Below are 12,801 nucleotides of genomic sequence, written 5' to 3'. Positions count from 1 at the left end.
TGTGTGTGTGTGCATGTCTCAAAAACAAGATGACAAAAAACTCTTTAACCTTTTTAATCAGTCAATAAAAATATTTAAACAAAAAATAAAAAAACTCAAAGAATCAAAAACTTTTAATACAAAACACTGAGAGTGTGTGTGAGGGTTTGTGTGTGTGTGAGCTTTTGTGTGTCAGTGTCACAGCAGTGCACTCTTGGTGTACGACAGCAGACACAGTGATTGGTCAAAGGATGCCTGTAGCTCCGCCCAACCTGCCTCCAGCCGGGAGGAGACGCAGAGTAACGCTTCCATGGCAACAGGGTCCTGAGACAGCGAGCGAAGATGGAGCTGAAAAAACAAACAAACAGGAAACTTAGGGGAGATTTTCACAATAGAAGACCAAAAATGCCCCTTACTGCTTGAATCTAAAGTCACTCTGCTGCGATCTGATTGGCTGACCTTCAGGAAGAGCGCCAGGTAGGCATGAGCCAGGTCAAAGTCCCGCCCAGTGACCAACATGCTGTCAATCATTTTTATAAAGGCAAGTAGGAGACTGCTGTCTCCGCCCCCTTCTGATGTCAGAGAGGTGAGCTCGACAGAGAGCGCTGCCGGCCCACAATCCTTCAGGAGACTCAACGGGCGATCGACTGCACAGAAAGAGAGAGAGAACATTTTTTTAAATATCAAAGAATGAATTCATGTCGTAAATGTTTGAAACTTTATCAACATTAAATAACTATACTTACACGAGCCGGACTGTAGAGACGACGCCAGAGCAGAGCTGACCTCTGACCTCTGAGGCAACACCCCCCAACTCAGCACCTTCGACTGTCAACAACAACGTAAACATGATCAACATGATGAGGCGGAGCGCCCACCCCCAAAATAATGGTAGGGGAAACACTGCTGACTGTGCGCCGAGTACATCAAGACCATATGATAGTGTGCTAACGAGCTAACAGGCTACTTCCTTTGATTCAGTTGCCGATGTCGATTAAAGTGAGTTTGTGATTTAATAAACCCGTTTATCCAGTTAAACTCAATGTGACAGAATTAGCTCCTCCCCCATGGCTTCAGGTAGCTTCTATCAGGTTTCTATCCATCCTTAAAGGTTCTATATGTAACTTTTTACATGTATAAATCATTTTTTATCGCCCATTAATAAGTGAACAGTTAACTGATGTGAAAAAGTAGATGTTCACTGTCTATCTGTGTTGCCTGTATAAAAAGTTTCCCCGGGTCGTATTTTCCGCGAAAGCTCCAGGAAGTGACATTTTATGCACGTTCTCAACGTCCTCCTCACTCCGCTCCGCTTACAGAGATCAACAGTACAAACTCATCACACACTCCCGGTCTTCACCTCCACAGCCAGAGGCCGCCTTCCACACACTTCTATCTGCCTTAAGAGCCGAGAATGAATACAGACACACAGACTCCTTCACAGACTTTCACATGTGTATGACCACTTACTTCCTCTGTAAACATTATGCTGGTAAATATCCAGTGTTTCGCAGCTGATGATGATGCTCGTTTGTGTACGTACAAGCACGTATGACGAGCACGCGAGGGAGAGCGAGCAACAGGTTACTGGTGCAGTTCGCCTAACGTCCATGTGGTATCACTAACACAGTATTTTTGAAAGTTACATATAGACCCTTTAAAGAAATGCACTTCCTTGTGATGGACACTAAGAGGCATCATCTGTATATTTAAAGATCTACGGACACAAGTCACATAGCTGAAAACCAGGCGTTAGTCTGTAAACAACAACAACAAACAAACAACAATCATCATCAGGAGTCCAGCTGATCTCAAGTCTTTACCTGAGCTTCCTGTTCGGTTGCTGTTGGCGACAAGAATTGAGGTGTGAGACCAGGAAGTGTTGGCAGGAAGAAGGGAGCAGCAGGCGGAGCAGCAGGGGGCGCTACAGGTTTGTTCCTCTTCTACAAACAAACAAGTTCTTAGAGAGTTTGTTATGTCTAAAACTCACACACACACACAGACACACAAGACACATTCAGACACACACACTCTCAGAGACACACACACACACACACACACACACACACTCTCAGAGACACACACACACACACACACACACACACACACACACACACACACACACACACACACACACACACACACACACACACACATCGTTGTCTCTCAGGTAAGTCTCACCTTGATGACGTCCAGGTGAAGCAGACTTTTCCACCGAGACTCCGGCAGCAGAGACAGAGTCACAAGCTCCGCCCCCAACTGTTCAGCTGACTGGTACGCATCATCCATCTCCTCTGATGTCACTTCCTGTTCAGATTGATCAGCCATCACTCCTGGCAACGTCTCCACAGCTGGTTGGTAGTCAGCTGGGAGGGGTCGGAGCCCCACAGGCCCACACAGACTCTTATTGGTCCTGAGGGAGAAGAGCTACACTGTGATTCGCTGTGATTGGCACAAGTCAGTGATGACATCATTACATACACCAAGACTCTTATTGGCTTAGATAAAATGCTGTGAGTTGATTGGTTCAGACCAGAGGTACACGCCAAGACTGTCAACATGAGCCGTCGCCAGAAAGTCTCCGGTCGGTGACAAGGACACACCCACTGGTGCCATGGCAACCAGGAAACAGTCGACGAGACTGAAGAAAGAAAAAAAAGTTTGATGAAAGATATTTAAAAACATATTAAAAAGAAGATGTAAACGTTTCATATATCTTAAACACATTCTAGAAACAACGTGTATGCATGTTCATCTCACCATCCAGAGGGGAGGTCCCAGGTACGAATGGTGCAGTCCATCGCCACGGTAACCAGCCAGCGGCCATCAGGGCTGAAAGTCTGAGGAAGGGAAATGTAATAAATAAATAAATAAAATAATAATGATGTTATTAGCATGCAAGCTTAGATCCATTACTAGCAGGTTATTAGCCATGTTAGTTTTCTTTGACCCACCATATCGTTGATGTTTCCATGGTGACCTGAAAACTTCCTGACAACCCGTCTGGTTTCTATATCAACCACCAGCAGCGTGAAGTCATCCAGTGCTAATGCTAACATCCCGCTAGCATGAAACAGACAAAAACACAGTTAGCGATCGTCTTTTTGTAATGCTAAGCTAACTGTCGATGTGTATTAACATGCTAACTGTTAGTTACCTGTCTCTGTGTAGCAGCATGCTAGCTGGTGCAGCGTTTAGCTTCAGCTGCTCTTCCTGTTTCCTGCTCTTGAAGCGCCAGAATTTGAGCAGCCAATCAGAGCCTGAGGTTAATGTCAGCTGGTTCAGAGTATCTGTGGCGACGCCCCGCACCACCCCGCTGTGAGCTGGAACAGAGAGGGCGGGGTCAATGACAGACATACACATAACTGACCAATCACAGATGAAAGCGGGTAAACATACCTTTGGCATTGTCTCCATAGCAACCACGGTGCATGCCAGACTGCAGGTTGTAGACGTCAACCCGGCCGCACGATGAGCCAATCAGAGCAAAGTTTCCACAGGACGTGATGCTGACAGCCTGGGAACAGAAACAGGAAATCATGTGACCATCAGGGAATGTGGGGGAAGGGCTCAGAGACACAAGGATGATGTAGTTACCGTAGCGATGGCATTCCTGGGAGTGTCGGGCGGCTGAAGATGATAAGCTCCCATGGTGCACCGCTGATAGTTCCATGTGGTGGTTGCTAGGCGACCACGATGACAGGAGACAATGCCGTCCCAGTCTGACTGACGAGCAGCAGCTGTCAATCAACAGAGAACATCAGTTGTCAATCAACAGAGAACATCAGCTGTCAATCATCATCAGCTGATGTTTTCGCTCTGAGCTTGTGAGTGTGTGTGTGTGTGTGTGTGTGTGTGTAAGCACCCACCAGAGGAGAACGCTGTGATCGCAGGAAGACGCAACTCCTCGTACGACAGACCCTTCTTCTTCTTCTGCTCCTTTTTCTTGTTGATGGAACCTAGACACACAAACACACGTAAGAAATGATGATTAGCTGTTGCCATAGATACCACACTCCTCTCTGACCAATCACAGCCTTTTGGCTTGTTCTGCGAGTCGTCTTTAATTTGATGTTTTTTTTAAACGTGCGTTTGGTCGGGAGGAGAACTGACCGTGACCGAGGTTCTTGTTGAAACGCTCGTGGACGGTGGAGAAAGACTGCAGCGTCCCGTCCTGACCTGCAGGGGGCACAAACAACACGATGTCTACAATCTGCTTTCACAAAAGAAGAAAATGGAAGATGAACTCTTTAAACCGCTCAGAGTCTGAAGCTAAGCACAAATAAAAAACATTGTTACATCTTCATTTACCAGCACTCAGGAGGTTTTTTCCATCGTTGCCATGGTGACAGATAGTGGTGGGCGGAGCACTGTGGCCCTGGCGACTCCGTAGTAACCTGGCTCCACCCCCCTCCTGGTCGAATATCCACACCTGTAAACAAACCGTAATGTATTATCTCTAACAGAGGCGGAGCTTAACCGTTTCTTTATATTTGTGTTTGTTAAAATGTTTGTTTACCTTGATGGCGTTGTCTGCTCCGTTGGTGACCAATAGTGGTTCCCCGTGCAGGAAGGTTGCACCGGCAATGGCTGTGCTGTGGGCGTGTCTCTGTTGAGTGACTAGCTGACGGCGCTCCAGATCCCAGAATGCAATGTGGCCCTGAGGGCTGCCGGAAGCCATGATGGGAGGACCATCTGAGGGAGAGAGAGAATAAAGAATGTGTAAAGAGAGAGAGAGAGAAGCAGTGGGGGGGACGAGCGAGAGACAGCCACCTGTACCTGTTCTGAAAGCAAGCGAGCTGATTGGTCCCCAGTCCTGAGTGAAGCTCATCAGCGTCTCGTCCAACCGAATGTTGTGAATGACAATGCGACCTGTTGCCAGGCCGACACCAACCACGTCCACAGCAGGACTCTGGGAGTTTTAAAATGTTCAAGTAAATCAAATATCTCTGAACAGATGATCCATCAGACTGTGTGAGAAATATAACTGACCTGCTGCAGAACAGTGACCCCTGCTGACCAACCCGGGAACGTGAACAACAACTTACTGTAACACAAAGAAGGACAAGAAAGAGTGTCAGGTTTAAAAATCAATGATGTTTCATTTAATCTGGAACACACTGCTAACATGCTAACCTCGTCTTGATGTTCCACAGCTGCAGTGCACCCTGGGAGCTCCCCAACAGAACCTTGTTCAGGTAGGTGCTTGGGTGCATCATGGCAGACACATTGAAGGAGGCGGGGTCAAACTGCAGCCTCAGGTAGACATCTGAGAGAGAGAAAGCAAGGCATGATGGGTTATCAGCACTGGAATAATAAACACACAGGGAAGAGTAAGTGAAGCCACGCCTCCTCACCTCCTTCCTGGACATCCCATACGATGACATCACCACTGCTGTCAGCAGAGATCAGCTGATCACCCAGAGGGAGCAGCAGATGTACTTCCTGTTTGTGTCCATGGTAACGCATCACCACCTTTACAGAGAGCAAACTGGGTCAAAACAGAAAATTCTAATGATGCAGTTCCTTCAGTGTCCACTAGAGTCTGTCTCCTGCAGTGAGTCAGTCCCCATAGAGCCCTATGTTAAAATGTCCAAATTTACAGCTGCAGTTCCTCCAGTGTCCACTAGAGTCTGTCTCCTGCAGTGAGTCAGTCTCCATAGAGCTCCATCTGCTTCATATCTTTGAAGCCGATTGGATAAAATAATAACGTTTTTTCACCTCTTTGTTCCTGGCGAAGGCGCTGATAACTCGTCCGGCTGCGGCGAACATCAACATCCTATCTGCTGCAACGCAGATGATGTCGTCCGATAGGCTGTTACCTAGACAACCACATGATATCATAAACCAGCAGCCAATCAGAGAGCAGAACTCTCAGCAGCATCATCACCACTTTAAAGATATTTAAAAGTTTAAAGGTACTCACTGACGGAAACGATCCCCAACCTGTTCACCTGAAACATCAAAAATAATCAGGTGATCAACATGCTGATCAGTCATTGGTCAACACGTCTAAACGTGTTCAAAACCTGAAACTTTATTTAAACCCAACAAAAACACAAAGATAGAACATTCAGCCTCTTCAGGGTTTCATGTTTCTTTAATAACACTAATGTGAATAAATATCATTTGTGCACTTATGCATGTTTTTAAATAATTAAATATAAATGTTTTTATAATTTGATTTTAAATGAACGATCTGTACGTCCAACGTTTCAGACAAACTGCTGCAACATATTTGTTCAGTTTAAACAGAGTGCGTTTGTCTGCAAAATGTATTTATTAAAAACAATAGATTATTCAATATTTGGCGTCTTTCACTTCTTTTTGTGTTGCCGTGGAAACTAACAGGTATTAATATTATTTGTTTACTATCATATCAAAGTTTCAATAATAAGAAGCCTTCAGGGCGCCAGATGCCCTAGCGGTTATGTCGGGCGCCCCTTGTACAGAGGCCAAGCGGCTGTGGGTTCGAATCCGACCTCAGCTGTCCCGTCTAATAAAGGCAGTAAGGCCCAAAAAATGTACTTAGATAATAATAATAATAATAATAATAATAATAAGGACCCCTTCATCCATTGACAAGTGTGTTTCAGGTGTTTAAACAGTATTATATGTGATATATGACACCTCTCAGCGCCTATACCTGCTATGACGTCATCAGGTGATAATAACAAGGTGTACAGCGGCCGTCAGAGGACAAACAGAGAGTATAAAGAACGGGGAAGTCTCTTACATTGTACGTGTGAAAACATTTACCGACCGCCGTCACCACGTAAAACTCCCGGTGCTTCTTGTGGTACCGGAGCGCGTGCGGCACGTGGTTCGAATAGAGTCCCAGAACCCGGAACCCGGAGAACAAAGAACTCCCGCCGCCCGCGAGACTCCCGCCACCTGACATGTCCGTTAAAAACGTGACTTTACCGGATAAAACCCCGAACACAAACACAACGTTCACACTTGAGAAACACACCAGCGGAGAAAACACATGGAGGAGCGCCGAGAAACAGGGTCCGACTGGAAACAACGACAAACAGGAAGGTTCCGCTGATGAGTTCTGGCTGACAACAAAAACCGGAAACGGCAAAATAAATACATAAATAAATGTATTATAAAAATGTAGTATAAATATAAAATAATAAATAATAATAAAATATTATTTTGCAATAAAACAATAAAATAGATCAAATAAAAATCAGACGGTTTAAATAGAAAAAAATAGAATAATGCAAAAACAAAAAATTAAGATAAAAAAATACATTTTAAATGAAGTTAAACGTTTTTATTCTCATAGTTAAGATTTAATAATACATCAATCATTCTTGTATGAAATCAGAGTATTTAATTATTCCTGAGTTTATTAATAAATAATAATCTGTTTATGTTTGTTTGTAAGTGTAAATTAAAGCATCAGAAACTTGACACAGATTTAAATCATAGATTTTATTTAACAGCACAAAGTGTCAACGTGTGACATTTACAACTAAACACAACAAGCGCAGACGCAGTGATTTAAACTCAACTTCACAATAAAATACTTTATTTTCTTCTGATTCTAATTCAGAATAAATTTACAAACATGAGCAGAGATTCAATTTGTTCTTCAATTATCTGATTTCAATAATTTATTCTACATCTACATTTCTTTGATACTTTTTTTACAGCTTTATACAAATAGTGTCTCCAGATGTGTCAGCGTTATTTACACAAAGAGATGCTGACCAATCAGCTTTCAGTATTTTAAGACTGGATCATAAGGACCATGCTATCATGCTGGAACAGGAAGTAACACTGCGTCCCCATGGCGATACACAACCACCACAACATTTTGTTTTTCAGGCAGGAAGTGACATCAGGAAGTGACGTAAACTTTGAGTGTTAGCGTATTATCGAGAGAAAGACAGTTTGTGTTCAGTGAAGCTAAACTAACAGGTTCTCTTCTTCTCTCAGTCTTGATGCTAAGCTAGGCTAACAGGTTCCAATCTTCTCTCAGTCTTGATGCTAAGCTAGGCTAACAGGTTCCAATCTTCTCTCAGTCTTGATGCTAAGCTAGGCTAACAGGTTCCCTTCTTCTCTCAGTCTTGATGCTAAGCTAGGCTAAACATGACCTGGATCTTTGTTCTGTGGAGTTTAAACGCTTCCTGGTTGCTTTGGCAGCACAAAGTGGCTACTCTTTGGTTGCTATGGTACTCCAGGGAGGTTGATGGCATCACTAAGTGGTTGCTATGGTGATGGTGTGTGTGTGTGTAAAAATCACATGATCTGGTCCAGCTGTCCGTGTATATTTTTGAGAGACTATTGAACGTTTTTCTGTTTGTTGTTGCTTTTATTTTGTATATTTTCCATGTCTATATAAATAAATGTTTTTGTTGTTGCTGACAAACTGACAGGGTGTTTGGTTGTCATGGTGACGGCATCTGGAGTGGGAACTTGCTGTCTGACCTCTGTACAGGAAGTGATGCTGTGTCTCCATGGTAATGTCTCTAGCAGCCCCTCCCTTCCAGCAGCAGCAGCCTCAGCAGCGTCCTGGCAGCAGCGAGCAGCGCACCGTGCAACGCGTACTGGGCCACCAGGGCGCCAAAGCCTCGGTAAAAGCCGACCACGCCCTCCTTGCGGCGGATGGCGTGGAGGCACTCGGAGAAGCCATCGTACTGCGTGTTGACAGGCAGCACCAGTGGGCTGCTACCACTTCCCACAGCGACCACGCCGTCTGTGGCATCAATGATGGTGCGTGTTCCCTGCAGGCCGAGGCGGTGCAGCGCTGTCTCCAGAGGAAACAGCATGATGTCCGCCACCAGTGACCCCGCCCATGCGGCCGCCAACTCTGGGAAGTATGCATCCAGTGGGTTGGAAGGGTCTGCTCGCTGCTTCCGTCCTCGCTGATGGAGCCACAGTGCCACCCTCTGGACAGAGGCAGCTATGGCGTAACGCAGGATGGCGTGCAGCGCGGCAGGAAGTAGCAGAGAGCTGAGAGGAAGTAGACGGCGGCTGTGAGGAGCTCCAACGGCAAACAAACGAGTCAAACCTTCACGGAGACAATCAAGCAGCCCAGAGGACGCATCATCCCGCACGATCTCGCTCTGTGGAGACAGGAAGAGGAAACTCAGAGACACGAGCGCTCAGTACCCGATGACATCATTCTGACTGTCACACAAAGACATTAAACTCTGATCAATCATCAATCATCAATAATCCACCTGGACCGTCTCGATCAGGCTGGCACAGTAAAAAGGAAGAGCCACCACAGCTGTCAACCTGTGAGCGAGAGACGCAGAGAGAGGGGGGGAGATAAAGAAAATGAATATAATCAGAATAAACAAGTCCTGCTGTCTGCTCTTAAATAAAGTTAAATAGATAAATCAGTAGAAGAAGAAGTGAACTGACCCTTTCAGCAGTAAATGTCCAGACAGCTGTTTCCAGCTCCACCTGTGAGGAAGCTCCCTGTGATCACAAACACACAATTAGGCTACACTACAGTCACACTACAGTCACACTACAGTCACACCACACTACAGTCACACTGCAATTATAATACAGTGCTGTTTAGTTACCGTGGTAACGGTGTTAATTCGCTGATGATGCCCTCAGCACCCAGTGAGATCCCGTGAACAATGAAGGTGCTGCCCATCCCCTTCCACAGAGACTTCGGACCCTAAACAATAAACAAACAAACAACAGTAAACAAATGAGATCATAATTAGAGATCAGAAAGATTCATTTCATCCAAACAGTGATGATGAACTGGTTTGTCAATCTAATCCACTATCAGTGACTCCTACCTGAGCTTTAGTGATGGAGTACATGACGGCGACGGCGCTGAACGGAGTCAGGTGGTAACAGCGGGCGTGGTAGTTCACCTGAGACAAACAGCCAATCAGAGAACAGCAGGAGGAACATGAAGTAACATGTTTTACACAAAGATGATTAACTTAATAAACAGAACATAAAACTGAGAGCCAATCAGAGGACGGCTGTCTCCATACCAGAACCTTAAACTTTAATATGATTCTAATAAAAATCTCATAATATAGATACCTGTTTGTTACCACGGCAACACAATATTTAGAAAACTGAAGATCTGACGTTTTTAAAGCTTCTGTTGTTTTCAGTTCTATCGATCATTAAAATGTCAGATTTAAAAACACCTGGTATGAAAAACAACCAATCAGAAGAGAGTAGCAGTTTTTAATCAGTTAAGGAAAAAGGTGAGCTCATACCTGACACTGTCTGCGGAAGACGATACAGGGGTGAGCGAGGACGTTCTCTGTGAACAGGCTGCAGACGTACAGAGACACACACACACACACACACACACACACACACACACACACACACACACACACACACACACACACACACACACACACACACACACACACACACACACACACACACACACACACACACAGTTGTCTGTCAGGCTCGTTTTATGAAGAAAGGTTAATAAATGTGAATTTTCTTAAGATTTGAAACTTTGCTCTCACCTGACGAGTCCGATTCCAAAGCCGGCGAATCGATTCAGCTGCTCTGAAATGAGACGAGGTCATTATTCAAAGTTTAAACCCTCATCGTTAAAATTAGAGAAGCACGATCAGGACAGATACCGATCTTTGTTTCATGACTGTTGGTATCGGACTCCCACAATGCAACACTTTCTCTCATGTTTGACATGAAAACAGTTCAGAGTTTGTTCAACAGGTGACAATAAAAAACCTCTCCTCTGAACAGTTAAGTGTTCAAGCTTTCAATTTAAACGCCACAGCAGACAAACATCACCTCATGCACTATTGACCCTTTTCAGACTGCGTTTTCACTAAAGCGCCATAACTAAGCTCAGCCGTCATCACGTCTTTGAGTCTGTGACGGTGTGACAGTCTGTGAGGTCCTCACAGCAGGAGCTCCACATACACACAGTCAGACACACACACAGCACTGTTCTCCCTCGCTGGCTCATCCTGTCTCTCCTCTCTTACTACATCTGAAGACGGGATAGAGGGGGGATCACTTTGTCCCTCCATAACGCCTCCACGACATTGAAGGAAAAACATCACGGGGGCGTAAAAAACGGCGGCCTGAACAGGGTTATTATTTGCTGATAAATCAATCTCTTACTAACATTGTATTATTATACTGTATTATTATTATTATTATTATGCATCAATATATATATACATATATACTGTACATTCTATATACTTTATTATATTATTATACTACTCTATTATATAACATTTCATTATATTACACTATATTGTTCATATTACACTATATTATATTATATTATATAACTGCCTCTCTTCTCTGCGGTTTACATTACTTGCTGCTATTTATCATACCAAGTCACTTTAATAATCACTTGTCACTTTATCTTGTCATTCTCTGTAAATACTGTCTCAATTCTCAATTCCATGCATAGTTAACTTCATCATTCATTTTGTACTGTATATACCCCCTGTTTTTATTTTTATTTATCTTATCTATTCTGTTTAATGTGTATTTTGAGCTTTCTTGTCTGTGCTGCTGTAAAGTTTTATCCTATCCTAAAAGAGAGGTTCTGTTTTTCTTAATTAGATTTTATAAAGGTATACAAGTTTAATTTATGAAAGATACAATTATTCTAATTAATCAGTTAGCCTGTGAGCTACCTTCATCTAGTTCCCGTGTTATGGTTAGCCTGTTAGCTACCTTCATCTAGTTCCCGTGTTATGGTTAGCCTGTGAGCTAACTCATGATGACACTAAAGTGAGTTAACATAGCTGTTAGCCTGTTAGCCTGTTAGCTCTCCACTACCTGCTGGAGGTACCCCTGGCTGAGGACCGTCCCAGCCCGCTGCAGCCCCCGGAGCTCCGGGCTCTCCCAGCGACTCGTCGTACTGAGGTGTCCGCTCTCCGTGGTGCAGGTTGCGGCTCCCCGGGATGTCCGGAGGCGTGGTGACCCAGTGGTGGTGCTGAAGCTCCGCGGGGCCTCCTGCGCTCCTCACTGGGTAGCCCGCTCCGTACAGCGGGTCATCGCGGCCACGGAAGCCGAGCCCGTCGAAGCTGTCCGGCCGCTTGGAGGCCATCAGAGGGTCGGTGCGCGACAAAGAGCGGGAGGACCGAGACTGAGCTCCGGTAACGGGAATCAGGAATCCTCAAACTGAACGCATCCACCTCCCGGTAAATCAACGGTGTTTATGATTAAAAGGAGGAATTCTCGTCCCTGATTGATTTGACCCACAGCAAAACATCAATCTGTCACCTGCTACCCGGAACTTCTTCTTCTTCGCTGGAACTTGTAGCGGATCGCAAACAGCTTAAAGGTGCATACCGCCACCTACAGGTGAGGAGCCGCTCATTACCGCCACCTACAGGGGAGGAGCCGCTCATTACCGCCACCTACAGGGGAGGAGCCGCTCATTACCGCCACCTACAGGGGAGGAGCCGCTCATTACCGCCACCTACAGGGGAGGAGAGGTCTGATAATTAATATCTACGGTACAGGCTTACATTTCGCTCGACCTCCTGTTACGACTTTGACTCATGTTTGTGTTTCTCATGATTTGTGAGAACAAGAAGAAATGTTCTTTGTTAAACATCTTTGAGTATTCAGAGAAGATCTATTTAAGTATCATGTATCATTAATATAATTATTATAATAAAACAAAGAAACAAACTGAGGGGAGAAATATGAACCCTCAAGTCTTTGTGGATTTTTCCTGTTTGGTTTCTTTTATTTACATTTGAAGCAGATTTTTAGACTTCAGGAAAAATGAAATGAACTTTAAAAACATTAACCCTTAAAGTGCATTACAAATAACATAATTATGATCTGTAAAGGCAGGAC

General features: G+C 44.6%; 2 protein-coding genes across 2 annotated transcripts; both read right to left on the bottom strand.

Annotated features, from left to right (window-relative positions):
• Positions 1 to 56: 56 nt before the first annotated feature.
• On the bottom strand, positions 57 to 7,011 carry wdr36 (WD repeat domain 36). The gene is made up of 22 exons (XM_061061355.1): positions 6,716 to 7,011; positions 5,906 to 5,933; positions 5,701 to 5,801; positions 5,337 to 5,454; positions 5,116 to 5,248; positions 4,972 to 5,026; positions 4,759 to 4,891; positions 4,499 to 4,674; positions 4,291 to 4,411; positions 4,093 to 4,158; positions 3,849 to 3,938; positions 3,577 to 3,719; positions 3,379 to 3,496; positions 3,137 to 3,302; positions 2,934 to 3,042; positions 2,740 to 2,819; positions 2,513 to 2,620; positions 2,161 to 2,392; positions 1,803 to 1,922; positions 726 to 807; positions 439 to 626; positions 57 to 327 (listed from the first exon to the last, which is right to left on the bottom strand). The coding sequence occupies exons 1-22, from the start codon at positions 6,878 to 6,880 to the stop codon at positions 178 to 180; spliced, it is 2,682 nt and encodes an 893-aa protein (XP_060917338.1). The 5' UTR covers positions 6,881 to 7,011; the 3' UTR covers positions 57 to 177.
• A 392-nt stretch (positions 7,012 to 7,403) lies between these two features.
• slc25a46 (solute carrier family 25 member 46) lies at positions 7,404 to 12,251 on the bottom strand. Its single transcript, XM_061061139.1, has 8 exons — positions 11,770 to 12,251; positions 10,464 to 10,506; positions 10,197 to 10,254; positions 9,759 to 9,836; positions 9,531 to 9,631; positions 9,364 to 9,420; positions 9,177 to 9,234; positions 7,404 to 9,059 (listed from the first exon to the last, which is right to left on the bottom strand). Exons 1-8 carry the CDS (start codon positions 12,038 to 12,040, stop codon positions 8,463 to 8,465), a joined length of 1,263 nt encoding a protein of 420 aa, XP_060917122.1. The 5' UTR covers positions 12,041 to 12,251; the 3' UTR covers positions 7,404 to 8,462.
• Positions 12,252 to 12,801: the final 550 nt, after the last annotated feature.

This window comes from Labrus mixtus, chromosome 17 (assembly GCF_963584025.1).
Source record: "Labrus mixtus chromosome 17, fLabMix1.1, whole genome shotgun sequence".
Lineage (NCBI taxonomy): Eukaryota > Metazoa > Chordata > Actinopteri > Labriformes > Labridae > Labrus > Labrus mixtus.
This window is presented reverse-complemented; position numbering and strand designations above follow the sequence as displayed.